Source organism: Manis pentadactyla, chromosome X (assembly GCF_030020395.1).
Source record: "Manis pentadactyla isolate mManPen7 chromosome X, mManPen7.hap1, whole genome shotgun sequence".
NCBI classification, from domain to species: Eukaryota; Metazoa; Chordata; class Mammalia; order Pholidota; family Manidae; genus Manis; species Manis pentadactyla.
The window spans coordinates 43,180,865-43,207,931 of record NC_080038.1 but is presented as its reverse complement, the minus strand read 5'-3'; the positions used below and the strand labels follow the sequence as shown (position 1 = coordinate 43,207,931).

At 49.0% G+C, this 27,067-nt stretch overlaps 1 protein-coding gene across 2 annotated transcripts; it reads left to right on the top strand.

Moving 5' to 3' along the window:
* The first annotated feature begins 387 nt into the window (after nt 1-387).
* On the top strand, nt 388-26,526 carry OTUD5 (OTU deubiquitinase 5). 2 transcript variants are annotated; one of them, XM_036917166.2, is made up of 9 exons: nt 388-1,704; nt 11,403-11,493; nt 19,155-19,219; nt 19,305-19,461; nt 19,558-19,706; nt 23,107-23,310; nt 24,748-24,949; nt 25,037-25,150; nt 25,469-26,526. In XM_036917166.2, the coding sequence occupies exons 1-9, from the start codon at nt 1,111-1,113 to the stop codon at nt 25,588-25,590; spliced, it is 1,698 nt and encodes a 565-aa protein (XP_036773061.2). In that variant the 5' UTR covers nt 388-1,110; the 3' UTR covers nt 25,591-26,526. The 2 variants fall into 2 exon arrangements, with proteins under 2 accessions (XP_036773061.2, XP_036773060.2); XM_036917165.2 differs by having other exon boundaries at nt 390-1,704; nt 11,400-11,493.
* The last annotated feature ends 541 nt before the right edge of the window (nt 26,527-27,067 follow it).

The window sequence follows — 27,067 nt, the reverse complement described above, 5'->3', positions numbered from 1 at the left end:
GCCGCTCAATAGCAGGGATTTTACCAAACCTATTTCGATAAGCGGGCTGGTGGCAGAACTGGTTCCTAACATTTTGCTCGAGTCAGGTAAACTCGGGGTGGGTGGGGCGGAGAAACTGTGCTGCGTCTGCGCACTAGTCACAGGGGTGGGTAGGTCAACGCGAGGGCGAGAGTGCAGGCGTGCCAAGAGGGCGTGTCTGCTTCCCAAACATCAGGTGTACCCACAGTGTATGTCTGTCCCCAGGTTGGCCCATCCAACGTGAGTGATGGTGTCTCTTAACCAATCATCGCAGAACTCGGCCTGTTGCCAGGGTGAAGCGACAACATGACTCTCCATCGGATGTGGAATTGTAGGTGGGTGGGACCGGAACTGACGCTTCGGGGGTGTGCTATGCTCTGGGAGTGTTTATGTTTTCGTCGGTCTGGCTGACTGCAGCCAAGTTGGAAGCTTGGAAGGGAGGCAGGTTATGCTGTCGTATTGCAGTACCCGCTGAGGGTCAGAGACTGGGGGAGAGAAGTAAAGAGCAGTATCCGGCCGACAAAAAAAGGCAAGGAACTAGGGTGCCGACTTTGACTGAAATCTGAAGCAGAGGGCAAGGGAGGGCGACACTCGCCTCTGATTGGCCCGTGGGCGTCATCGAGGACCCACTCAACTGCCTCTATTGGTTGGTGGCCGCAATTATTGTGGTGGCTACAAAGATTTTACCCACGTACTTCCGAGCCAGAGGCGGGCTGTGTCCTGGTGCGCGTGCGCAGAGCCCTGGTGCCCCGCCCGGTAGTTCACGAACCTGCGAGGGGGGCGGGGCGAAGAGGTACTTGTTTTGGTTGTTCCCTTTGAAGCAGAAGGCCGGAACGAACGTAGCAGAAAACTTGTTGGACTTCGAGAAGCTACGACAAGCTCGCCGCGTCGCCTTCGTTTTGGACTTCACATCCGGGTTCTCTTGCCGCGTGACGCGTGTTTCGCCAAGAGTTGTCGAACGGGTGCCTCAATCTCTTTATCCGGGGCCCGCCAATCCCGTCGTGCTTCGCGCACAGTAGTAGCCCCCTCATCCGGGTTCTCTCCCGGCGTGCCTAGCTCCAGGTTTGCTGGGGGGTACTTGGTGGTGCCGCCATGACTATTCTCCCCAAAAAGAAGCCGCCGCCTCCCGACGCCGACCCCGCCAACGAACCGCCGCCACCCGGACCACTGCCCCCGGCGCCACGCCGCGGCGGGGGTGTGGGCGTGGGCGGCGGTGGCACGGGTGTGGGCGGTGGCGACCGTGACCGTGAGTCGGGCGTCGTGGGGGCCCGTCCACGGGCCTCGCCACCGCCTCAGGGTCCGCTGCCGGGACCCCCGGGTGCGCTTCACCGCTGGGCTCTGGCCGTGCCGCCTGGTGCTGTGGCGGGTCCTCGGTCACAGCAAGCTTCTCCTCCACCTTGCGGGGGCCCTGGCGGTCCCGGCGGTGGTCCTGGCGACACACTGGGCGCAGCGACAGGGAGCGTCGGTGCGGCCGGCGTGGTGGTGGGCGTGGGCGGCGCCGTAGGCGTAGGCGGCTGCTGCTCGGGGCCGGGCCACAGCAAGCGGCGGCGTCAAGCCCCAGTGGTTGGAGCAGTTGGCGGGGGCAGTCCCGAGCGTGAGGAGGTCGGCGCAGGTTACAACAGTGAGGACGAGTACGAAGCGGCTGCAGCACGAATTGAGGCCATGGACCCTGCCACTGTTGAGCAGGTATGGGCTGGGGTGACAGGTGAGTGAGTATGGTGGATGGGATCCCAAGACTGGGTAGGGACCCCAGAAAGGCTATTTGAGATCGCCCCAAGGGACCTACGTCTTCTCCCTGAGCGCGACACTCTTTTCTGGTGGTAGGGGAGTGAGACATTCTCTTTCTTCCCATTCCCCTCACTAAGGCCTCAGATAAGATGGAGTTCTTAAAGATAGGGTCTGTGATCTTTTCTAGGACCCATAGTCGTTATTCGCGCCCTGGGACCTTATCGTGAAGGACCACTAGATGGGAACTTCCCAGGAGACACAGGCAGGATGGAAAGCCGTCTCAGAGGGGAATTTCATGACTCTCCAAGGGACCTTAGTGTGTGTTCAGTGGCTTGACATTTCTTTTCCTCTGGGATAAAAGTGTAAGACCCCCTTCAGGAAACACAAGTAAGATAGAGATCTTAGAGATGTCTTGAGTGTCCCCAAGATACCTAAACCTTTTCAGAGGTCTGAGAAACTCTGTAGGACAACCACACATACACACACACACTTCTCAGGGGGACATACAGCACAGAACCACTCAGTAGTGGGGTGTGAGACTTCCTCAAGGGTCCTAAACCTGCTTTCAAGGACTTGAGACTCCCTCTTCTAGAATGAAGGGTCTGACACATACATATATATCCCCTTCAGAGAGGAATCTTCTGAGCTTTCCTCCAGGAATATGACTTCCCTCAGGGAGATGAGATTCTCTTCCTCTTGGGGACCTGGGCCAAAACTAACACCAGGGACCAGATACCACTAGGGTACATGAGACTCATTGCTTTTCTCAGTGGCAAGGGTCTATGCTTCCTCTCAGTGGTGTGAGATATCCTTGGAGACAGTAATCTGAATTCTGAATCTTCAGAAGCTCAAACTTCTTTTCAGTGATGGACCTTCAGCTCTGCCCCATCCTCTTCCCCCCACCATGGCTGCCCCCAGCCCCCTCAGAAGGCCTGAACCTTTCTTAAGAAAATGGTACTCACTGTGTTGACTACTGGAGTCTAAGATTCCCCTGCTTACAGACTGGGGCTTTCAGTGTTGATATTTCCGTCAGTCTGGCTGAAGCCATTTCAGGAGACTGATATCCCACCACAGAGATCTTAGACTGGATAATGTCTTTAGGGGATCTTTCTCCTCAGGGACTGGTATCTGAGACACCCACCCCTGACCTCTCTGCTACCCAGGGATATGAGATCCTTCTACCCTAATTATGAAAGACAGAAATGTACTTTGGGGACTTAACAGTTGCCTCTCCCCTTATAACAAGGATCTGAGCACACACACACACACACACACACACACACACACACACCCCGCGCCACCCAGGACCTGAGCTGCTTGTCAGGGATGTGAGATCCCTGCCTTGGGAACTTGAGCCTGAGACCACTCTTCAGGGGACATGGGCAGCATGGAGTCCCAGAGATGGATTCCGAGGCCTCCGCACAGATCTAAGCTTGCCTTCAAGGGCCTGAGACCCACTGTGCCAAGGACTCTTTACCTTTCCTTCAAGGACAGAAGACCCATACACATCCCAGTGACTAGTGTGTCTAGTGATGACGTCCAAGCTTTCCCGTCAAGGGACTTAAGGTACCCCTCAAGAACAGGAGGACTCCCCCTACTTGAATTGAGCCCCAAGACTCTTCCCTTGGGACATGGATACAGAGTTCCTGGGAATAGGGTCCTGAGGTCTTCCAAAAGAATTTGAACTTTCCCTCAGGTGCATGAGACACCTCCCCTACTGTAGATCTGAGACCTGAGCCTGCCTTGATGGTATTGATTGTCACCTCACTTCAGACAGCATATGTATACCTCAGTCATTGGGACCTTAGGGATATAAGATTTCCTGCTTTGGGGACTTGAACCTAAGATCACCCTGCACTTGTGAACTAAGTTCTGAGAAATGGCCACTCCTCTTGAGGACATGGGTAAGGTGGGATTCTGAGGAAAAGAGGCTGAGCCTCTTCCCAGGGACTAAGCTTTCCCTCAGGAGCAAGAGATCATTCACCTTAGGGAGGGGCCTGAGCCCGTCCTTAGGTATGAGGCTTTCCCTGTCCCTTGAACCAGGCAATCCTTTTTCACCAGGGAGAGGAGCATGAGGTCCTTCTTAGTGTGGCCTAAGGCTTCCCCCATTGAACAGATCTGAGTGCTCTTCACAGTCATAAGACCCTCTTCCATGAGCTGCCTCAGGTCAGGAAGGTCCCCTACTTTCTATGAGAAGGTTGTCAGGTACTGGGGACATAGGAATTGAAGCCTCCTCTCAAAAACTTGGAGATATTCTGAATTTCTGACCCATCTCTGCTTACTTCTTTTCTGGGATCAGGGAAATATTCTGATCTTGAATTGATTTCAACAAGTTTTTTTCTTCACAGAGACAGGGAAGGGGTTTGGGACATCCCAAGTCCAGGGAAATTCTCCACGTTTATCCCCCTAACCCTTAGTTCAGGTAAATCTTTCTGTATTCCACAGGGGCTAAGGACTTGTTTTGAGCTTCTTGCCTTTGTTCCCTTTCCACCCATTATTACTCCAGGCAGGGTCAATCATCTGGACCCACAACGAAAGGATCAGAAGTTTTTTCTTCTTTCCCTGGTTGGGATAAAATCTGCCTGTCCTCCACAGAAATAGGGAGCAATACATCCCTGGTCCTGGGGACAGAGAGGAAGAAAGTGCTGCCATGGTGACTAGAAAGACACCTCCTTACACTCCTTTTGCATCTCCTAGGTTGGGAGTCCCCCCCTTATATTTGACCCGATAGGAACGTGGAAGTAAAGCTTTGTGGTTGTTTGGTACCTTCCCTTCCCAATGACAGAGGAGAGGTTTCCTGTCTCCCTCTCACTTCTCAGGACAAAAGGAAGATAAAGATGCTTTTCACCTGGTCCAACTTGGTATGAGAAGAGGAGAGATTCTTCCTGCTGCCCCAGTCTTAGTCCTGAACTGCCACCTGGGGCATTAATAGTCTGGAGGCCACTTAGATCCCTTGGGAAAGAGGGGAATTGAGAGGGAGCCCAGATGGTGAATCCAGTCCTTGTTCTGACTACTCAGACTTTTTTGTCTGTCCTGATACCGTGACTATACTTCTGACTCTTTCCCAACTCTGCTCTGTGTTCTGTGGCTTGTCCTTTTTTTTTAAGATCTGAAAGGGCCAGCCAGGGGACTCAAGGTGTAACAGTGCAAGAGTGGTGCTGAGAGGGCACCCTTCGTATTTATTGAGCAAATGCAAGATAACAATAGAATTATGTGGGGGGGGGACTTAATAGACAACCATTAACTAACTCTAAACTTAATACTCAGAGTCTCCAGTCTCCTGAGGTGCCTTCTGTGGCTTGTCCTTTGTCATCCACACCCAGACAAGTCACAGGGGCCACTGAAGAAGAGAAAATGATAGTCTCTGGGGACCCATCTTCTTGTCAGATGGCTCTTCATTCAGAGACGCCATAGACTTTAAAGGGCACAGGACTGCTGGAGGTGTTGCTTTGGAAGCCATGGTTGCTGTGGTTGCCTTAGCAGGAGCTCTTGCCAACTGCAGGCCTCATCAATTATCTGCAAGAAAAGAACCATGATGTTAAATCACCAATTGGATTTTCAATGGCATGAAAGTGTCCTGAGCTTGATGATCCCACAGAACATTTTGAGAAGGGGGCATGCATGCTGAGGTAGTGGGCGAAGCTGGACCTAGCACTGTATCCAGGGAGCCTGGGTTCTCTCTTGGCTCTGCTGGGGCTTTGCTGGATGAACCAGAATAGTTCTGCCTATGCTCCTGGGGCCTCAGTTTCCTCCTCGGTCAGTCAGTTAAGGAGCTGGTGAGGTCTCACTGAGCTTTGGGATTTTAGGGAACTTGTACCAAAGCCCTCTGGACCTGGAGGTGACTGAAGATGACGGATGTCTTCTGAGGAAGAACTGGGTTCATCTTCCTCTCTCCCCTGCCTGTTTCCTCCCAGCCATCTAAGTTGGGTAGGAAGGACAAGTGGCTTGTTCGGTATGAAGTTCAGGGTTGGCAGACAGTGATTTTTGTGGCCAGCTGTGCTGTGGTGAATAAGCTTGGGGGTTGCCTGTCAGGATGGTATTATTGGAGGTAGGGTCGTGTGTGGAAAGAGCTTGGGCTTTGGAGCTGGGCAAGCCTGAGTTCAAACCCCAGGGTCTCCTGCTTAGCTGCCTTATGGCTTTAGGCAAACTCTCAGTGTCTTTTGTGTAAAGTCCACCCTTGCTCTGTGTTAGTGCGTGTGAATACCTGATCTGGCTCACCTCAGACTTTGGCTGATTGTTTTGTAGTTTCCCCAGTATCATCTGGGTTCTTCCTAGGAGCTTTTGTAATAACTGGTCTTTGTTAGTAAAGACCCTTCATTTGACATCTAGAAACCTGCCGATTCCTCTGGTGGAGGGACAGAGTAGTATAGGAGGAAGTGACCCCTGCCTGGGTGGTCTGGGTTTAAGTCCTATGTCTTTCGGTGGTTCCCTTTTTTGGGCCTCAGTTTCTTCATCCATAAAATGGATAGTGGTGAGGAGGGAGGTTGGGCTCATTGCTTTGAAGTTAGTTGTGATCTTGTCTTTAGTTCCTTGTTCCCTGCTCACCCCACCCATTGTGAAGGTTTTGAGTGGGGCCCCTTGGCTATTGGGGGTGTGCTCTGAAGTTTCAAGCAGTGTTTGGCTTCTTTCTCCTGGGCCAGTGCTACAAGGCCCTTGATTTTTTTTTGTTGTTGTTTTAATTTTAACAGCTTTATTGAGATACAGTTCACACACCATACAATTCACCAATTTGAAGTGTACAATTCAGTGGCTTATAGTGTGTTCAGAGTCGTGCATCCCTCACCAGGATTGGTCAATTTTAGAACATTTTCATCACCTCAGGAAGAAACCCTGCATTATCATTCCCCAACCCCCTCATCCCCCACCAGCCCTTGGAACCACTAGTCTACTTGTCTTGATTGATGTGCCTATTCTAGACATTTCATATAAGTGGAGTCACATGATATGCATTCCTTTTTGACTTACTTCTTTCATATAGCATGTTTTCAAGGCTCATCCATGTTATAGCATGCATCAGTACTTAATTCTTTTTGTTGCAGAATAACAGAACCTAAGTTTTTTAACTCCCTCCCTCCTCTCCAGTGACCTAGCAATAGGTTTGGGGACTTGCCCTTTTCCCATTCCTCCATTCTGGGAAACTTCTGTTGGTCTTAGAGAGCAGGGTGTCTGTGTGTGTTTCTCACTGGATGGGTTACCTGTGTTTTGTCTGTGGAGCTCAGGCAGTTGGGACAGAGCTGTGAAGCCAGGAATACTAAACAGCTCTTGGCCATGGGCTCTGGGAAGATATCTGTGCATGAGCTGACACTGCTGCTGCCATCTTCCCCTGTTCCCTCCCCTGTTCAGTGGCAGCTCATGCATTGACAGGTGGGATCAGCAGCTTCCCAGGCATGAGGGGCTGGGGGATTCTAGGCCCCTGCTGCCTTAATTATAACCCTTTCCATGGGGGGATGCTAGAGGTAGATTCTCTGGGATGGAGGCCATGCCATGTTGCCTCACAGTACACACCAGGGAGTGCTACAAGGTGTTTGTATTAGTTTTATGGCTGCTGTGACAAATCACCACAAACTGGGAGGTTTAAAACAACAGAAATGTATTCTCTCACAGTTCTGGAGGCCAGAGTCCAAAATCACTTGCACTGGGCCAAAATCAAGGTGTTGGCAGGCATGCATTCTTTCCGGAGGCTCTAGAAGAGAATCCAGTCTTCCAGCTTCTGGTGTCTGCCAACATTCCTTGGTTTGTGACCATTATCACTGCAGCCTCTGTCCATCTTCACATCGTCTTCTCTATGTACATGTGGGCTTCTTGTCCATCTGTGTCAGATCTTCCTCTGCTAAGGACACTTGTGATTGCATTTAGGCCCCATTCAGATACTCCAAGATAATCTCTGTATCTCGATATCCATAACTTAATCACACCCACAAAGACCCTTTTTCCTTATGAAGTAACATTTACAGGTCCAGGGATAAGGGCTTGTTGCCTCTGGGTGGTCGTTATTCAGCCTATTAACAGGGGTGTTCTTGTTTCCCTTTTAGGGAAACTCACTTGGTGCTCTCCTACTGGGCAAAATCCTGTCATGTTTGAGTCTGTCCAGGATCCCTGTTATTGAGAGACTTGTCACCCCATTTCACAGATTGGAAAACTGGAGTTTTAAGAGCAGTTCATCACATGGCTGTTAATTGGTGGAGCTGGATTGGAACCCAGGTCTGTTTTGTCTCTCTCATAGCCTGCTTCAACTTCTCTTGGAACCTTTGGGACCAGTAGGTTGCAGAGTCTTGCACTGGGATTCCCTGATGTCTGAGAGTTTTGGCCAGCCTCTTTGTGTAGGCTGAGCAGTGGGCTTAGAAGACTCAGGGTCTGGACTTGATTTTCTCAGGCCAGGGCATTGTCTCAGCTTAAACTTATTTGTGGCTAAGCCAGCCCCCACCCCTTACTCCCACCAGCCCTTCCTTCCTGGGCCATTTTCCTGAACAGCTCCCAAGTTGACACCTCTCTTGGAGGCTCCTATCTAGCTGGGAGAAGGAGGAGACTTCTAGGAGCTCCTGGAACTCTAAAATACTTCCTGGAGCCCAGGACCATGACCTCCCTGTTTTCTCTCTGAGGGAAGGGGTTTCAGTTGGAGCCCAAGATCTTAAGGTTGCTGGTGCCCAAGCCAGTGGGTGGCTGGTGGTTTGGCCTCCAGAAATAGGCCCAGATGCCAGTCTGGTTGCTGCCCCAGAACCAAAGCCCTACAAACCAGAATGAGCTGCCAGTTATGTCTCCAGGCTGTGGCTTGTGAGGCCTTCCCTGTTGCCTCTACAGTAGGTTTTGCTGGCACCCAAACCCCAGCTCCCTTCTGCCTTTGTAAAATGAGGATAATGCTTGCTGTCACCAGGGTTGTGGTAAGCACAATTAAGCAAGGTCACCTTTTGCATTTGGCACCTGGTGTGAGGCAGGCATTTGACTAATGTAAGTTCATCTTTCTTCCTGGTCCTGCCCTGCTTGCTTGCCTAGTCCTATCCAAGACTTTAGCTCTGCTGAACTCATTGTTGGGCTTCTGGCATCACTGGTGCTTTGTAGCAGAAGTGACTTACCTAGTTAAGCATTTCTGATGGTCTTGGTGTTTTAATCCCTTGCTTAGGTGGCCAGCTTTAATGACTGGCTAGGTCCCTTTTGTGTTTCAGAGCACCTCTGTGTTCACCTCTTTCATCGCCCTCTTCACACTAGTGTGTATGTGGTCATTGCCTGTTTCCACACCCCTCTAAAAATTTGTGAGCTTATTGAGGGTAGAGACCAAGTCTCATTCTTTTCTCCATTGTCACTGCCAGGGTCTGGCTTGGTAGCCACTTGATAAACTTCTGTTGGATGATTAATAAATAGGAGCCCCTCTCATCTCTTTGACCCTGTATCCCCTCTCAATCCCCCCCCACCGACTTGAGGGCAGAAGGTTATACTATGTGCTCTTCTTTTTTAGAACAACTTCTGTTGAGTCAGGGGCTATAATCATAGTTACAGCATCCCTGCTAGAGATCCCTGGCTAGGGCAGGGGCCATGGTGCTGGGTGGACTTGGGGGAACTGGCTAGAGTGTGCTAGTCCACAGCCTTTGGGGAAGGAGGGACACCTGAACTGCTTGAATGTTGTACACAAATGAGTCTTTGTGCTACCCATGGAAGCCCGTGCCTTTGTCATCCCTGGAAGGCCAGCCATACCTTCTCGGGGTATGATGGTGGGGCTGCTGGGTATTCCCTTGTCACCCCTTCTTCATCCTCTCCTGTCCAGCAATTCATTTGGGACTGTCTGAGGGCCTCTCATTTGTACATCTCTGTCTGTGCTGGTCTTGCACCTTTTGTGAACTGGTGACCACCTCACTAGTGTGTGGTATGTTATTTACAAAGCCCTTTCATGTCCTGAAGCTCCTCTGAGCCTCTTGATGGCTCTGTCAAGTAGATCAAATACCCACATTTGATAGGAAACTGAGGTTTGGAGAGTTCAGGTGGCCTTCTTGAATTCATAGGGCAAGTGAGTGGTAGAGCTGGAGTTGAAACCCAGAGCTTTTGGCCTCCAAACCTTGTGCTTCCTACTTTACCAGAAATTTCTCTCACCTGAGCTGGGAAAAAATGGTCTGAAGAGAGGTGATTCTCCTCAGTCTGGTCAGCATTAGTCAGGATCCTGTAAATCCATGGGGATTAACCCAGGGCGGGGTGGTGTCCCTAAGGAGTAAGTAGGCTTGTGCTTTCTGGTCCATAAGCCATGATGCTTCGGCTGGCCAGCAGAGGGCGCAAGGGGCTTGGGAGCGGTCTGCTGCTTCTGGTTTGGTTTGGTTTGAAATGGAAAACATGTTTTAAGAGACATGTGGACATTAGTTTTAATTGACTTTATTTTTTAGAGCAGTTTTAGGTTCATAGCAAAATTAAGCAGAAGGTACAGGGAATTCTCATATACCACCTGCCCCAGTGCGTGCACAGCCTCCCCTGTTGTCAGCGGTTACCCACTAGAATGGTACATTATTACATGTGCTTGATGAACCTACCTGGATACATCATAATCACCCAAAGTCCATAGTTTATGTTAGGTTTCATTATTGGTGGTGTACATTATGTAGATTTGGACAAATACGTAATGACATGTAACCACCATTATGGTATTATACACAGTACTTCAGTGCCCTAAAAATCTTCTTGTGTTCTGCCTATTCATCTTTCCATTATTAAAAAAAAATACATCTGAAAATACACGTGTGCAGGTTCATTAAACCTGAACTTTTGGGACCAGATGTGCTTTGGAATTTAGAAAAGTCACCTTGTGTGTATGCTGTGTATTATATAACACTTCCAGTGGGGTCTGTGGCAACACCTTCTAATCAAACATCCAAATGTTTCTGCATGAAAATGCTTGAATATTCACCCCCAAATGGAACAAATAGGTGCTTGTCTGCTCTGGTCAGGTTATGATGCCAAATTAGTTAGGTACAGACTTTAGGTTTTCAGAGCTTTTTATGAGTTTTGGAATTTTGGACAAGGGATTGTGTACCTCTTATAAAGAAGGAGGTGAAGTAAAATCATCGGTAATACCAACACTTAGGGATAATATTTTGTTATACAGTCTCCTCACCTTTGTGTGTTTGTCTGTGTATGCACATACTTGTATATGTTAAATTGTTCAGTCACAAGTGAGATCATGCTTTGCATACCTTTTACCTTGTAAAACATATTTTGAAATTCCCTAGCTGTATCTGGGGCTTTGGATTTAGGCTCTTGCCAGTCACTACTTCCTCAACAACTCCCTTAAGTGGTTAGAGGGTCCCCAGGTGAAACTCTTGGAGGTAGTGCTAGGTTCTCCCCCAGGTACTTGCTGGATCTGGGTCTCTGGCTGCCTGGGGGCAGGCCCAGCATCTGATTCCCATATAGTCAGTAAGGGTCAGAATGCAGATTGGGTCTCTGCTCTCAGTGCAGCTGGGGCCCATCTGGGAGCAAGTCTTCTGTTCACATAGTGACTCATCTCCTAAAAGAAAGGGTCTCATCCTTCTTCACATGCAGAGTGGTCAGACAGGGCTGAGAACTTGACCCTGCCCAGTATCCTTTCAGTCAATTAACTGGGTCCCTTGGGAGATTGAGGGCTGGGCCCTGGGAAGGGATACAGGCCTTTCCTATTGCTGACCCCCACCTCTTCCCTCCAGCAGGAGCACTGGTTTGAAAAGGCCCTGAGAGACAAGAAGGGCTTCATCATCAAGCAGATGAAGGAGGACGGTGCCTGTCTCTTCCGGGCTGTAGGTGAGTCTGTGCCTCAGCCTTCCAGGGCCTAGGGGGCTGCCTGATCTGTGTCCATTTGTCAGGAGTAACCGCTGAAACAAGGTTGGGGGCAGAGTTAGCTGGTCTTTTAGGGACTCCAGGCCCCAAACTCAAGTTAGTATCTGGCCTCTAGCCTTTTGTCATGAGGCAGTGTGGTGCTGTAAGAGTAATAATAACAGGAATAATAGTGATAAAGAAGGTAACATTACTTAGGGACAGATTGCTCTGTGAGGCATTATAGGAAGCCCTTTAAATTTTCTCCCAAGCTAGGTAAGTATAGGTACTATTGCTTCCATCTCCCAGATGAGAGAAGTAGCTCAGAGATGGAGAGTGACTTGCCTAGGACCAGATAGTATATAATTGAGTCAGGAGTCAGAGTCTGAATTAGGTTAGTCTATGAGGCTTATGCTCTTTTGATCTTAATTAACCATAGCACACTGCTGGCACCTTGGGGTCATAGACATTTTTTTAAACGTACAAAAATGTAGAGTGGTAGACCTTCATATACCCATCATTCATCTTCAAAATAGTCATCTGTGCATGGCCAGCCTTATTTTATCACTATCCCACCTACTCTTTTTCACTCTTCTGAAACAAATATTTTTAAAGCAAAACCCCAACTTGGATTATTCCATTCATAAATATTTCTGTATGTTTCTCTGACAAATAAGGACTCATTCTTTTTTTAACATAACAAAAATGCCATTATACCTAGCAAAATTAGTAATCCTTTAATACCATCTATTACCAGTCTGAGCTAGATCTTTGAGGCTCCTCTGTCTCTCAATCTGTGACCCAATAAGCAGTCATGAGGCCCTGTGCTAGTGTCCAGGGGAGGCTGGGAGTGTGATCTAATCCTCCCTTTGAAGCTCTGATACCTTTGGAGGAAAACTGCTCTCTGATGGGGCTCCTGACTCCGAGCTCAATGCTCGTATCTTCTAGTTCCAGCCCTGACTCATAACTTCCGTTTTCCTGCCTGTGAAATGATATTGATTCTGAAGGTCTCCTAGAATCCTTCTGGATCTGCTTTATTCTCAGTCTGTGGGTACCACCCCCCTACCCCTGCCCCCATCCCACTCCCTGTGTCTCCTGGTGGGCTAGACTGACTCAGGCTATACTTGTGGCTCCGCCACTGGGATTATTGGTGTGGCCTTGGGCAAGCAGCTCATTTTTCCCCCGAGCCTGTTTCCACATCTGTGTGAGGATAAAAGACCCAGTGTTGTAATGGTTAAATGAGATTACTTGAGTGAATCCCTTTAGTGTCTGCCACCTAGTAGGCCCTCATGGAGCAATAGCATTAGTAAAGCCTGAATGCTCTTCTCAGTAGTGCTTCATAGCCACAAATGTTTGTTGAAAGAGTGAGTGGAAGGGGTGAGTGGTTGCCTCCCTGTTCTATCAAGCAGAAGGGGTTCACACAGTGAACTCTGCTGGGCTGGGAAAATTCCACCTCTTAGCCCTGTAGCTCAAGTCTGTGTTCTTGCTGGGATGTTTCCTAAGAAAGAGCTGGGTTTGGGGGCATCTTGGACCAAAGAAGGAAAGGAAAGAATAGGTGGGGGCCTGTTAGGCACTAGGTCCTGTGCTGAGATCTCATGTTGGATGTAGGGTAAGCAGAGATGCTGGTAGAGTGAGAGTTAGAGAATGCAGTTGGGCATCAGGGTTTTGGGTGGTCTTTGAGGCAGACATTGGGGCTTGTGCAAGAACCTGTATCAAGAGCAGTATTTGTGTGTGTCCATCTAGCTATTCTCCCCCAAAACTCTCTGGCCCTTCCCCCCATTGGGGCCTTCCAGTAAAGGGCTTGACCTTATAGGAAGAGCTGACCACGGCAGGTTGAAGGCCTTTCCTTATCAGTACTATCACTACGCATTTCCCCTGACTGGCTGCCCTTGGCTTTTCTCCCTAAAACCTCAAGTTCCATGGCCTCTCCCCATAAGTACTTGGCCCCTGGGTCTCTAGGCCTCATCTGGAGTTTTCCCCAGGGCATAGTGTACAGGACATGTGCCTGGGAAGGGGACTTTGTCCTCATGCTTTCTGCTGCTCCTCTGCTTCCAGCCTAGCTTGCACAGGGACAGGTAGTAGTCCCTCTAGGCTCTGATGAGAAGGCCTACAGGTCCTAATTTCCTGCCACACATCAAATAGTGGAAGGAGCACATAACTGAGAGTTGGAGTTGGAGGGGAGATTGCAGACATAGAGGCCACTCTGTTGTTCCTTGACCCTGACCGTTCAGATAGGTGCTTCAGAGTCACCTGCAAATTGGGATCATTATCCCATGAAACAGGTGAGAAGATTGAGGCTCAGGAAGGGGAAGTGACATGCTCAGGGTCAGGAGTAGCAGAGCTGGCATGGGAACCCAGAGGTATCCAAAGGAGACATTCTTTTTTTTTTCTGAGAGGGCATCTCTCATATTATTGATCAAATGGTTGTTAACAACAATAAAATTCTGTATAGGGGACTCAATGCACAATCATTAATCAACCCCAAGCCTAATTCCAAAGGAGACATTCTTTATATGACCCTAGGAAAGCCCTAGCTTCTTAGCTTAGCTGTCAACTGGCTGGGTAACCTCAACTGTATTCTTTGACTTCTCCCTTCTTTCCTCCAACTAGGAGCCTGTGGCCCTCTACTTTTGGGAATCCTGAGGCAAGGGCTTTCTACCCTCTGTTTTGCCTCTGAGGTCTGGGTGTCCCCACTGTGAACCAATATCCTCTCCCTCCCCCTCCCTGTCCCTCTCTCTTCCCCCCATATGGCTTTGACTCAGCAAAAACTTCCTACCCTGGCCTCTGTGGGCAAAGTGGAGGCCAAATGTGTGTGTCTGCATGGGCCATGGAGAAGCAGCTGGGGTTGTGCATGTTACAGCGATAGGGCCCAGAAACACTAGACAGGCCCACTCTTCTGGGCCTTTGGGTCTTGTAACATGGACCATCAGCATTGAGGGAAGGATCTTAGGTCAGTTTTGACTCTTTTAAAAACAGGGACACTGAGGCCTCAGGAGAAAGCCAGGCCAGGACCCTATTATCTAGGTCACATGGCCAGTGTCAGAACATCAGTGTTTGAGGTTGAACCAAGCCAGAAGATTCCCATGGGACACTGTGTACACCAGCTTTTGGCCTCTCCCTGTCATGCCTCCTTCCGTTTTCCCATCTTTGCCAATGGGCACCCTTGAGTAGAGGCATCTCAGAGATAGGCTGTAGTGGGGGCTGAGGTCTGTTGTCCCTCACTGAGGATATGCCAGTTGGGCCTGTTGGGGCCACAGCCCAGGTACACACACACATCATAGCTGCTTGACAGGAAGGTGAGACTTTTTTCCAGGTTCATCTCCTGGGGCTAGGGTTTCCACTGGAGCAGGAGGGAAGTGAGGAACAGATCAGGTCCCTGTCTATGCCTGTTGCTATGTGTACACCCATTGGTATGGTTTGTTTTTAGATTTCCTGCAGACACCAAACGTCCTTTTTTGTCCCTAGCAGAACTTGCTGTGGCTCTTCAGGCAGGAAGGTGGGTGGGCAGGCAGGCAGGCAGGCAAGCAAGCAGCAGCAGTCTGGTGGGCAGGTGTCTCTGAAACAAATGGTAGGGCCCTGTACTTCCTTAGATAGTCTAGACTCTTTTGCCTCACTTCACCATGTAACCCCTCAACAAATAATGACCACATTTTAGGGCACCCGAGAAGCAAAGGACTGCAGAGGTTTGGGGGACTCTTCCCCAGGCAGCAGGGGAGGGAGGTTGAGGTTAGTCTTTTAGAGCTGTTGGCTGTTTCACCCTCCCCCTCAACCCCTGCCTGAGGCTAGGAAGGAGGAGGTAAAGGGTTCTTAGTTTGTATAGCCTTGCACCTTGTCCAACCTTTATTTTTTTCTGGTTGGTGGCAAGGGCATCTACTTGTTGAATGCAATAGTTCTCTGGTTATAAGGGTTGTTGTGTGTGGGTATTTGGCCTTAAGGAACATCTGGTAGGATTAGCTGGCTGTGTGAGTGTGCACATGTGCATTTCCATGCTGGTGTCTCTGTATGCTCAGAGAAAGGACAGAAGTGGGGTGTGGGGGGGTGACATTCATACTGACCTCTCTGGCCTTAGTGAGGGGTACAGCCCCTGAAAATCTATAATCTTTGCCCACTCCCAGGCCTTTCCTGGGTTCTAGCTGATTCCTGCTTGTGCTGGTGGTGAAACTGAGGCAAACAATATCAGGCTTGACCCCAGGGAGTCAGGTGGCTATGGTCATAGTCAGATTGAGGGTGGGGATGTGGTAAGGTCACCTGAGGCATCACTGTTTGAAATCACCAGCTACTCCTTTAGAGCCTGGCTTTACCTTCACCTTCCCAATTGTGCAACCTTGGGCCAGCTGTGCTGAATTTCTGTACCTTAGTATCCCTCCTGAGTAAAGTTTGGGTGAGGATGGAAAAAGTTGGAATGTGAAAAGGCTTCAGTGGAACTAATTGTAGTGTTGTACTGAGGATTTCTGAGCCCTGTTCGGGTTGGGGACAGAGGTGAGGTAGTGGGAGACCCCTTCCAGCTGGACTCTGGGAGGGGGAGAGCAGGTGCATACTGCCCACAAGTTCAGTGTCAGCAAGAGGAGGAGTTTCAGTTTCTATCAAAACAAGTTCTCTGGATTCCCCTGCCTCTGCAGGTCCATTGGGCCCTTTCCCTCACCTTGTCCCCCACAGAGAAGTCCAGCCTGCCTCCTGGTCCCATGTGCTAGCCTTCTGGGAGGAGGAGGGCTTTCTGGAGGACAGAGGCGGAGCTAGCAAAGTCAAACAGACACCTCCTTAGTGAGGACTTACTGTGTTCTTAGCCCTGCACTGGATGTTTTTACTTCCTTATTATCACTGAAAAGATTATTCTGCTCTCCCTCCTTGTGAAGCTACTATTGCTCTGTTTTCCTCGGTTCAGAGAGGCACATTTTCTTCCACATCAGTGATCCCGAAGCTAGGGTACATCTTATAATCACTGAGTTGGGTTCCCCACAAAGCTGTGATTTAAGTGCACGTACTGTGTACCACCTATCATGCATCATCTTAGGCATACAGATAGAAGGTGGTATTTTATATTTTACAGCTAGGTAGAGAGGGTCACACCATGTCCACACTTATGGACTGTGTTTTGTGAAACCTGTATTATTGATTTGATGTTAATTTGGTTGCTAAAGATTTAAACTACAGGCACAGAAGGTAGGCCTATGGACCTTTGGATTCAGTAAAGGTAGAAAGCCAGTCCTGCCTGCACAAGGAGGTATAGCCTAGACTCCAAGTTTGGGATTTTTCTCTGGCTGAGGAACTGTAACAGAAATGAGGAAGGGCTTAGTAATTGGTTCCAATGACATTCTGGCTGAGTGGCTAGCTGAAGGAGTCATCGTTTTTTTTCATGATGGAGCCAGCAGCCCCCACCTCCCCACCCCGTTTCTTGAACACCTGGTATGCCTTGGGTATTTGGCAAACCATCCCCTATAGTCTTGACAGTGCCCTGTGAGAGAAAGGAGAGTTACTCTCCCCACTTGATGAATGAGGACATTGTGGCCCAGAGAAGTTAAAGGCCTTGTCCAGTGCCACACAGCTAGGAGGCAGCAGAGGCTTTCTGCCAGGCAAAGAGGTCAGTCAGGGAACTGGCGGGGGGGAATCCTTGTAGGGTTCTCTCCCAGCTCCCTTCCCTATCCCACAGTCTTTCCTCTTCACTCATTTTCTTGCATCCAGCATCTAGTTCAGGTAGCTCTGTCTCCCAGGCCTGGAAGTGCCAGTTAGTTGATTCTCCCCTAGGAACATCTCAGCCATCTCCCTGAGCCTGGCAGGCCGACCCCTGTTTAACCCCTTCACTCTCTTCTCAGTTCCTGTTTACTGCAGCTGCCAACAGCACTACTCCTTGGTACCCCAAGCTTGTTCTACAGAAATAGTTCCCCAAGCAGCTCTGACAGCCACAGGGCAGCCACAGTGGGCTCTGTGGTCCTGGCTTCTAAGAAAGGCAGCAGCAGGGGGCCCCCAGGTTGTGTGCAGGGCATGTGACTTGCTGGAAGTGTTGCTGCGGGGGCGTTGGGGGAGAGTGTGGCCACAGAACCCACATCCTTGTTTATATCAGTGAAGGGGCAACCCCTTCCCGCCTGCCTTCACAGCTCCACTCCCCCTCACTGGCAGGACTGCACCTTCAAGAGGACGTGAGACAGGCATGGGCCCCATTTTCTATCTCAGAGCAGCTTTTTTCTCCTTATCTCACAGAACCCTCCAGGGAAGGGAGGGGAGGGCAGTGAAGGCGTTCTTTTGGTGATTCTTCACAGAGGTAGATTGGCTGTCATGGAAGAAATCTGCGGTGTTCCTTGCAGGACCTGCCCCTGCCCCAGTGCCCCAGGGAGATCCCATCTGAGTATTGGTCCTCCAGGGAAGCACAGGGAAATTCCCTCTTCATCTTAGCCAGTGGACATCAGGCATGCTTCATCTTCAAGGCCACTTTAATTTCCCAGGGAGAAGACTCCCTGGCTCCCCAAGGCTCTCCATCCACTCAGCAAACTGTTGCCAATTTCCTGCACTGTATCAGGCCCTGAGCTGAGAGGTGGACTTGGATGTGAACTGCCCTCTGCCCTCAGTGGGAGCCTAGTGTAATCAGGCAGGTGAAGTTTGTACACACCTTTGATAAATCTGGTGATAGAGGTGCCTTGGAGGGTGGGGAGCTGTATTAAGGAACATGTTGGTGTTTGACAAGTAGGCAGCCAAGGAGGATCAAAAGAACATCCTGAAAAGAGGGAGCAGCATGTGTGAAGATCCTCAAGTCAGGGCAGAGGGAGCCTGGTTCTTAATTTGATGAAAACCCCATGATGCCTGGACCATTTGGGCCTCAGGCTGCCCTTCCTAAATTAAGCTTAAGTTAGGTGCCTGTATGTCTTATTTCTCTTAGTAGACTGGGCGCTGCTTAAGGGCAAGGGCAGGATTTTACTCACCTTTGTCACCTCACAAGTACCTCACATTCAGGCCCACTGTGGGGCAGGGGACTCTGATTTTCTGAGTGACAGCTCCAAGTCCAGTGCTTGCACCTTTACACACTAGTTCATTAATCCCACAGGAGACCTGCCTGGGACTTAGCCAGCTTGTTTCCATTTTACACATGAGCATGAGTCTCAGAACACTTGGGTCACTTGCCTGTGGCCATTTAGCTCTCTAGTACATGGCAGAACTGGGCTTAGAGCCTAGTTGGTTTTTACTTTTGCTTCTTTTATTTCCAAACCTACAAAGTCCGTGCTAACTCCTGGAAATTAGGAGAACTGAATTCTAGAGTTGAATCAGTCAGACTGTTTCTATGTGACCTTGATCAAGCCACAAACTCTCCCTGAGCCTCAGTTTTCTCATGTGAAGAGTGAAGGGGGAATTGATGGTACAAGGCCACTTAATGGGACTTAAAGGTTTGGTTGACTTGTTTGAGTGGCTGGGCAAGCTCTAGACAAAGTTACCTGTCTGAGAGGCCTGTGGTTGTATCCCTCTCACCTCCTGTACACTCTTGTTCTTAAAGATTGTCCCTTCCTGCCTCTTTTACCAGGACCCCATTCCACAAGGCCAGGAACTCTTCAGGCTTTAGAATAGGGAAGGGAGTTTCCCTGGCCCCTAGTCCCCTACCCCCAAGGATGTTCTGTGACTTGAAACTCTTCTCTGACCCCAGCCTCTCCTCTCTCATGTCCCCACAGCTGACCAGGTGTATGGAGACCAGGACATGCATGAGGTTGTGCGAAAGCACTGCATGGACTATCTGGTGAGACCTTGTCAGAGGCCTTGGGATGGGGGCAGAGTGGGAAGAGGTCCCCACACAGACCTTGACCCTCTGATCTGTTCTGCAGATGAAGAATGCTGACTACTTCTCCAACTATGTCACAGAGGACTTCACTACCTACATCAACCGGAAGCGGAAAAACAACTGCCATGGCAACCACATTGAGATGCAGGCCATGGCGGAGATGTACAATCGGCCTGTGGAGGTGTACCAGTACAGCACAGGTACTTCTGTGGTGGGTAGGTCAGCAACTGATCTCGCCTGGTCTGAGCCTGCCCTACCTGGCCCACTGTGGATTCTCCCTCCTTTTCTCTCTGCAGAACCCATCAACACATTCCATGGGATCCATCAAAATGAGGACGAACCCATCCGTGTCAGCTATCATCGGAATATCCATTACAATTCAGTGGTGAATCCTAACAAGGCCACCATTGGTGTGGGGCTGGGCCTGCCATCATTCAAACCAGGGGTAAGCAGGTCCCTGTGCCCAGGATGGCTGCTGGATATAGAGGCCAAAAGCCTCTTTTGCAGCGGGGGGTGTCTGAGTTCTGCCCCTAACCCACAAAAACATTGTGTCCCTTCTCTGAGTCACCTATGAGGTCTCACCTCTATAAAATGAGGGATCTCTTGGGCCTCATTCTGTGGTCTCGGCTTGTCTGTCTGAGTTGGCTCACCTACCTTTTGTGCCTGTTGAGGGTTGTCATTTTGGGATATGGAGTCACATTTGGAAACTGTGAGCCAGGGCTGGGGCTGGGTGTCTTGGCACCTATGTAATTCCTTTTCCAAAACTCAGCAGTTACAGACAGTTGTGGTCATAGAGACTTGGAGTGCAGGCCTGGCCCCACCACGTACTGGCTGTGGGACCTAAGGCAGATTATACTACTACTAGTCTGGGCTGGCAGCTCTGCTGATACAGAAAGCACCGAATGTCAGGCCTGGTGCCTGGTAGGTGCTGAGAAAGTGGCAAGGCATTTTCCCAACATACACTGACATTCTCATTCTCTCATAAACAGTCATCTGCTGGGATTTTGATGTCTTGTATTCAGGTTTTACTTCCTATAAACAAGGTGCTCCTGGCTCATTTTAGGAAACACACACCCTAACACCAACATACCCTCCAACATAGGGTTTTTTGTTTTTAAAGTCAGCTTTTAATTTTAGAACAGCTGTAGAATTTAGAACAGATTTACAGAAGAATTATAATTATTATATATATTATATATTTATATTTATAATTATTATATATAATTACATAATTAGAGAATTCCCATATATCCCACTATGATTAGCATATCAACCTAGTACATTTTTTACAACTAATGAATCAAAGTTGATGTATTAACTAAAGACCATACTTTGCAAATTACGTCAGTTTTTCCCTAGTGATCATTTGTTTCAGGATACCATACTACATTTAGGTGTCATGTCTCCTTTGGCTCCTCTTGGCTGTTACAGTTTCTCCATATTTCTTTGTTGTTGGTCTCCAGACTCCATAGTTTTGCCTTTTCTAGAATGTCATATAATTGGAATCATAGAGTATGTAGTTTTTTCAGAGTGGCTTCTTTCACATAACACCATGCATTTAAGATTCATGCATGACTTTGTGGTTTGATCACTTGTTTCAGTTTTTTTATGTGAATGCCTTAAGTTTTTTTTATTTGTAGCTTAATCGTTCAGAACAGTGTTACATTTAGAGAAAAACTGAGATGCTAACATACTGTTCCCATATATCCTTCCCACTGCACACAGTGTTGCTATTATTAACATATCAGATGACTGTGATAACATTTGTTACAATATATGACCAATGCTGATAAATTACTCTTAACTAAAGTCATGTCTCTTTGGGCTCCTTTGTCTCTGATGGTTTCTCATACTTTCATGTTTTTTTATGATCTTGACAGTTTGGAGGAGTACTGGTCATAAATATTGTAGGATGTTTCTCTTTTGGAATTTGACATTTTTCTCAGGATTAGACTGGGGTTATGGGTTTTAGGGAGGAAGATCACAGTGGTCAGGTGTCATTCACATCACATATCAGCGGTATGTACTTGAACATGATTTGTGACTATTGATGTTGACCTTGATCACCTGGCAGAAGTAATGTTACGTTTTTCTTCTGTAAGATTACTCTGGCTTCCATCCGCCCCCCCCCTTTGTTTTATTTTTTCAAATAAGGTATCATTGATATACAATCTTATGAAGGTTTCACATGAACAACATTGTGGTTACAACATTCACCCATATTATCAAGTCCCCCTCCCCATTGCATTCACGGTCTATCAGCATAGTAAGATACTGTAGAGTCACTACTTGTCTTTTCTGTGCTGTACTGCCCTCCTTGCCACACCGCCTTTTCTATACTTTACTGTTTGGAAGGAAGTCATTATGTACAGCCCACACTTAAGAAGTGGGGGTTATCCTCTGTCTCCTTTGAAGGCAGAGGATCTACATAAATTATTTGGAATTCTTCTACAAGAGAAATTTGTCTCTTGTCCTCCATTTATTTATTCAATCATTATATGAATATGAACTCACAGGTATTTCTACTTTTACACTTTGGGTTACAGTCCAATACTATTTTTATTTATTTTGATGTCCAAATTGTTCCAGTTTTGGCTGTTGGGGGCTCTTTTGGTTCCTGCACTTCTTTGACATTGTGGTGTTTGTTTTTTTTAACTTTTTTTTTTTTTTTTAGCATTTCCTTACTTTCTGGTACTATAAGGTGCTCCAGGCTCATCTTGTGTATTTCCTGCTCCAGTCCTAGAACCAGCCATTTTTCCAAGGAGCTCTGGTTCCTATTGTTGGAGAATATTATTAGAAATCAAGGTTTGGATGCTGAGTGTGCTCCTTACTACTGGGGTCTTCTTGCTTTCAGGCCCTTTCAGCTGACAGAGCAAGGAGATATATGTGTGTACACTAACCCAGGTGTATGTGCCTAGCTAGAAATATTCCTGTATGTAACTGTCTGTATCTGTATGACGCTACAGTTCTTACTGTTCTCCAACTGATAGGTGCCTCATGGTTGTATTAATTTGCAATTCCATAATGACAAATGGTGTTCAGCATCTTTTCATGTGCTTATTTTCCATCATCTTTGATGAGATTGTATATTTAGATTTTTTGGCCCATTTTTTAAATTGGCTTGTTCTAACAGTTTTTACATACCTTTTGGACTATTATCTGTAGGGAAAAATTAACATTTTGTATCATTAGTTACATTTGTATCATTGGTGTGTAGTGTGTATATGTGCATTTAAAATACTGTTGGGGTTTCACTGAACAGTACTTATTTCTAGGGATATGCTGTGATATTTTTTTATTTCATTTTTTAAAATGCTGTTGTATCACACTGCTTGACAAAAAGCATTCTCACAGTGTCCCACAACTCACATGGCATCCCACACTGTGCTGATACTGACATCTAGTCTCCTTAGATGCCCAAATAGTCAGTCCCTCTACCCTGTGCACACACAGCTAACTTCTTAGGTGATCTTTTCTCCTTGTCCCATCTGGCATAGGTGAAGAAGGCCTTACCATTATGAAACTGAGTCACTGCTGGGTAAAGAGTAAATTCTGGCCTAGGCTGGAGGGTACCTGGCTGTTCCAGGCTTAGAACTTCAGTTGGGGTTTTTGGGGTTGGGAGCAGGGCTTCTGAGCGTAGGAGTTTGGAACAAGTCCTACAACCCAAGCCTCCCTTCCCCCATTCCCTGATGAATAGGCAGCCTGCCCGGGGGGTGCTTAGTAAGAGTACCTGCCTTCCTGTCGTGTCTCTTATGGGTCTCTGGGCCCATCTCCCTGAGCCAGTTCAGGCTCTTGGCCAGAGTTCAGAGTGTCACCCTACATCCCTATTCCTCCCCACTTTGCAGTTTGCAGAGCAGTCCCTAATGAAGAATGCCATAAAAACATCAGAGGAGTCATGGATTGAACAGCAGATGCTGGAAGACAAGAAGCGTGCCACAGACTGGGAGGCCACAAATGAGGCCATTGAGGAGCAGGTGGCCCGGGAATCGTACCTGCAGTGGCTACGGGATCAGGAGAAACAGGCCCGCCAGGTCCGCGGCCCCAGCCAGGTGCGTCCTGGGCTCTGTCACTGGCCTGGCCAACAACCTGTTACTTTCCATGCTCTGCCCCCAAACAGACAGAAAAAAATTAAGCAGTTTTGACATCTTGGAGAAAAAGGAAGCTTCCAGTTCTGTCTGTATCCCGTCTTGGCCTTAGTCATGGCATTGTGCCTTAAGACTCTCAACACCTGTACAGAGTAAGCTCTTATAAAGTGAGGGAGGGCAGCCACTGGCAGTGACATGCAGGATTGATGGATAGTTTCATAGGGACAGGCATGTGTTGAATGTCCTTATGTGCCAGGCTCTGTGCTGAGGATGTGAGATCAAATGCCCACTCCACCCTCAACAGGCCCGTCTATTAAGGGAGAAATGCATCAGTGGGGCTCTTGACCCTGGCTGGAAGACCAGTGGAGATGGGGGTGCTCTGGCAAGTCTTCACACAAAAATTGAATTTTTTGGGTAAGGGGGCAGGACAGACAGGCATTTTAGGAATCACAAGGAGTTTAAGGTGATTGTAGATGTTGGCAAGAGCTGAGTAATTCAACAAATACTGCCAGTCTGTGCCAGGCACTCTTTTCAGTATATGGGGTACATTGGTTAGCCATGCAGGCTCAGATCCCTGTCCTTGTGATGCTTACATTTTTGCAGAGTGGAACAAAGTAATAAGCATAGTGAATAAATGAGTTGAGAGATGGGATGTATAAAAAGATGTAGAGCAGGGTAAAGGAGATAAATAGGGCTAAGTGGGGCTGGGAGTTCACAGTGTTAAATAATGTAGTCTGGGTAGGCCTCAGAGCAGGTGAGGTTTGAGCAAAAGCTTGTAGAAGGTGAGGGAGTTGGCTGAGTGCAAAGGCTGGGCAGGGCAGAGGGCCAGCTAGCTCACCTAGGCCCTAAGGCAGCACAGACCTGGTACAAATGAGGAGCAGCCCAGAGGCCAGTATGATTAAACAGAATGTAGTAGTAGATGGAGTCAGAGAGGTAGTGGGGCCAGAGTGAGAAGGGGCTTGTGAGCCATGGTGAGGACTTCGTCTTTTACTCTGAGTGAGGCAGAAGTAATGGGAGGTTTGTGAGTAAAGAAAGGACAGATCGACTTAAGATTTAGTAGTACCCCACTGAGTGCTGAACATTATCTGTGGGGGGCAAGGATGGAAGTAGGGGGCCAGCGAGGAGGCGGCTTCTACAGTAGTCCTGGTGACTGGTGACAGTACTGGCAAGGGAAGGGGTGAGAAGGGGATAGGTTCTGGATCTATGTTGAAGGTGGAGGTACCTGTCAGGTTGGCTGTAAGGGTTGTTGAGGAGCTTACTTTTGTCCTGTAGTCAGTTGTGTGATGGGGAAAAATGGTGGCCTATACAAAACTTATGTCATAACCAGGATTCTGGGAGATGGGGCAGAGGAGGGTTGTGACTGATGCTGGTCCTTACTCTCCTCCCCCTTCCCCACCACAGCCCCGGAAAGCCAGCGCTACTTGCAGTTCCGCCACAGCAGCAGCCTCCAGTGGCCTGGACGAGTGGACCAGCCGGTCGCCGCGGCAGCGGAGCTCAGCCTCATCACCCGAGCACCCTGAGCTGCACGCTGAGCTGGGCATCAAGCCCCCTTCCCCAGGCACTGTCTTAGCTCTTGCCAAACCTCCTTCGCCCTGTGCACCAGGTTAGTGACTTGCTGACAAAGGGAGCATGCAGGGGTTAGGTGCTGTCTAGGTCCTGGGCCCTGCCTCTGAATGTCCCTCTGTCCCAGGTACAAGCAGCCAGTTCTCAACAGGGGCCGACCGGGCTGCTTCCCCCCTTGTGTCTCTCTACCCTGCTCTGGAGTGCCGGGCCCTCATTCAGCAGATGTCCCCCTCCGCCTTTGGTAAGCCACGTCTGTCTAGGGATCAGGGACTGTCTGGAAGTTGGGGAGAGATGCAAGAAGCAGCAAGTCCTGAGATGGGGCTTCTAAAGCCTCTGGCCATCTCCCAAAGAAAAAGGAAATTTTCAGTTCCAAGGGATCTGTCCCAGAGGGTATCTGAGTAGGGTTTCATAGGTCTGGAGGAGCCTTCTCATTAGAAAAAGGAGTGAGAGGGGCCTGGATGGGATCTCTCTAGAGCCAAGGATCAGTAACGGGTGAGCAGAAGGCAGGCTGAGAGTGCTCCATCATCCTTTTTCCCTCCTTCTTTCCCTTGCTCGGCAGGTCTGAACGACTGGGATGATGATGAGATCCTAGCGTCAGTGCTGGCAGTTTCCCAACAGGAATACCTAGACAGTATGAAGAAAAACAAAGTACACAGAGACCCACCCCCAGACAAGAGTTGATGGCGACCCAGAGACTGGAGACCATCTCCTAACCCCCACCACTCCTGCCCTCCAGTGCCACCCCACCTTCTTTGGCTTTCTTCCCTCTTGCCTTCTTCCTTCCCTCTCCCCTCCTTTCCCTCTTCCCCACTTCCCTCTGGCTGGCCCACTCCTGCACCCCCTCTCATCGTTGCCACCATCACCTGCCTCTTTGCCAGCTGATGTGCCCTGTTGCCCCCTGCACAGCACCATCCCTGCATTCCACAGGGGACTTGGGCAAGGCTGCTGAAGGTAGGCGAGAGACACACAGACAACCAAACTGGCAGCCAGGCAGCCCCCAAGGAGAGACATTCAGACAGAGGAAAGTCTCCTTGCCCCCAATTCCTTCCAAGATCAGAAAAACTTGTCAACCCACTTCCACAATGATACCAGGGAGGTGGGAGGAAGAAGTGGGAATTCCCTTACCCAGTACCCCAAGAATGTCTGAGCCTTCAATGTTGAATTTTTTCTTTATTAAAATGTACTTTTATCTTATAAAACCAACCTATCAAAAACTCTGTAGACAATAGCATTGGCTCTATGAAGGCGGCATATCTCTGGTTTGGGGGCAGGCAGGCCGTGGGCACAGAGGGGGCGCAAAAGAGAGGTTGCTGTCTCTGGCCTCCATCGCTGTTGAGGTGGGCAGGGACTAGAGGGGAGGGGGGTGGGGAGGGCAGGTGTCACGTGGGCTTTGGATAATGAGACTCTGACCTCGCTGCATTCCTTTTGTTTCTGCCACCACCACAGTCTCTTTGGAATCTTGGGGTGGGGGTCACCTTTGAGGATCATGGCCGCTGCCCAGGATTTGAGCATGGGGGGTGGGAGCAGCCTCAGCAGATGGGGCACCCGTGTCCTGCAGGTGTTGACAAGATCCACCATCTGTAATGTTCTTGGCACAATAAAACCAAATGTCCATTTCCCCTGAGCGCCTCTGTTCTGTGTGGGGCAGGGGTGGTTGGGCCCATGGGCAGAGACTATAATGGCACAGGCCTTGGCTGGATCTTGGAGGGGCTGCATGCTGTCCAGTAGTGTCTGTCTGGTGACCCAGAGTTTGTTCATATTTGATGCACTGCTGACTAAACCACCTTCTGGACCAAGAAAGCTCTGTCTTTGTTGCCCCTGCCTCAGTGCTGGCACATGGAGCTTGTCTGCCCTATTGCCTAGGGAGCAGAGGACCAAGCTTGAGGGCAAGGACTGCACTTTCAAGTTCTCTGCCTGACTGCTGCCGCATAAATGTTGGCTCTTGCGATCGTTTGATGAGGAAATGCTTTGGAAAGGCACAATGGATGCTTCGTAGTAATATGAGGTTAGTGGCAGTGACAAGAGGGGCCTCGCCTGCTGGGTTTTGGAAGATGAGGAACGACTGAACCCTTTGTTGTTGTTCATGTCCCCCAGTCTTCTGATATCTCTCTTCCTGCCTTTCCTTGGGGTAAAGCCAAGGCTGAGAAGGGTGGCTAGC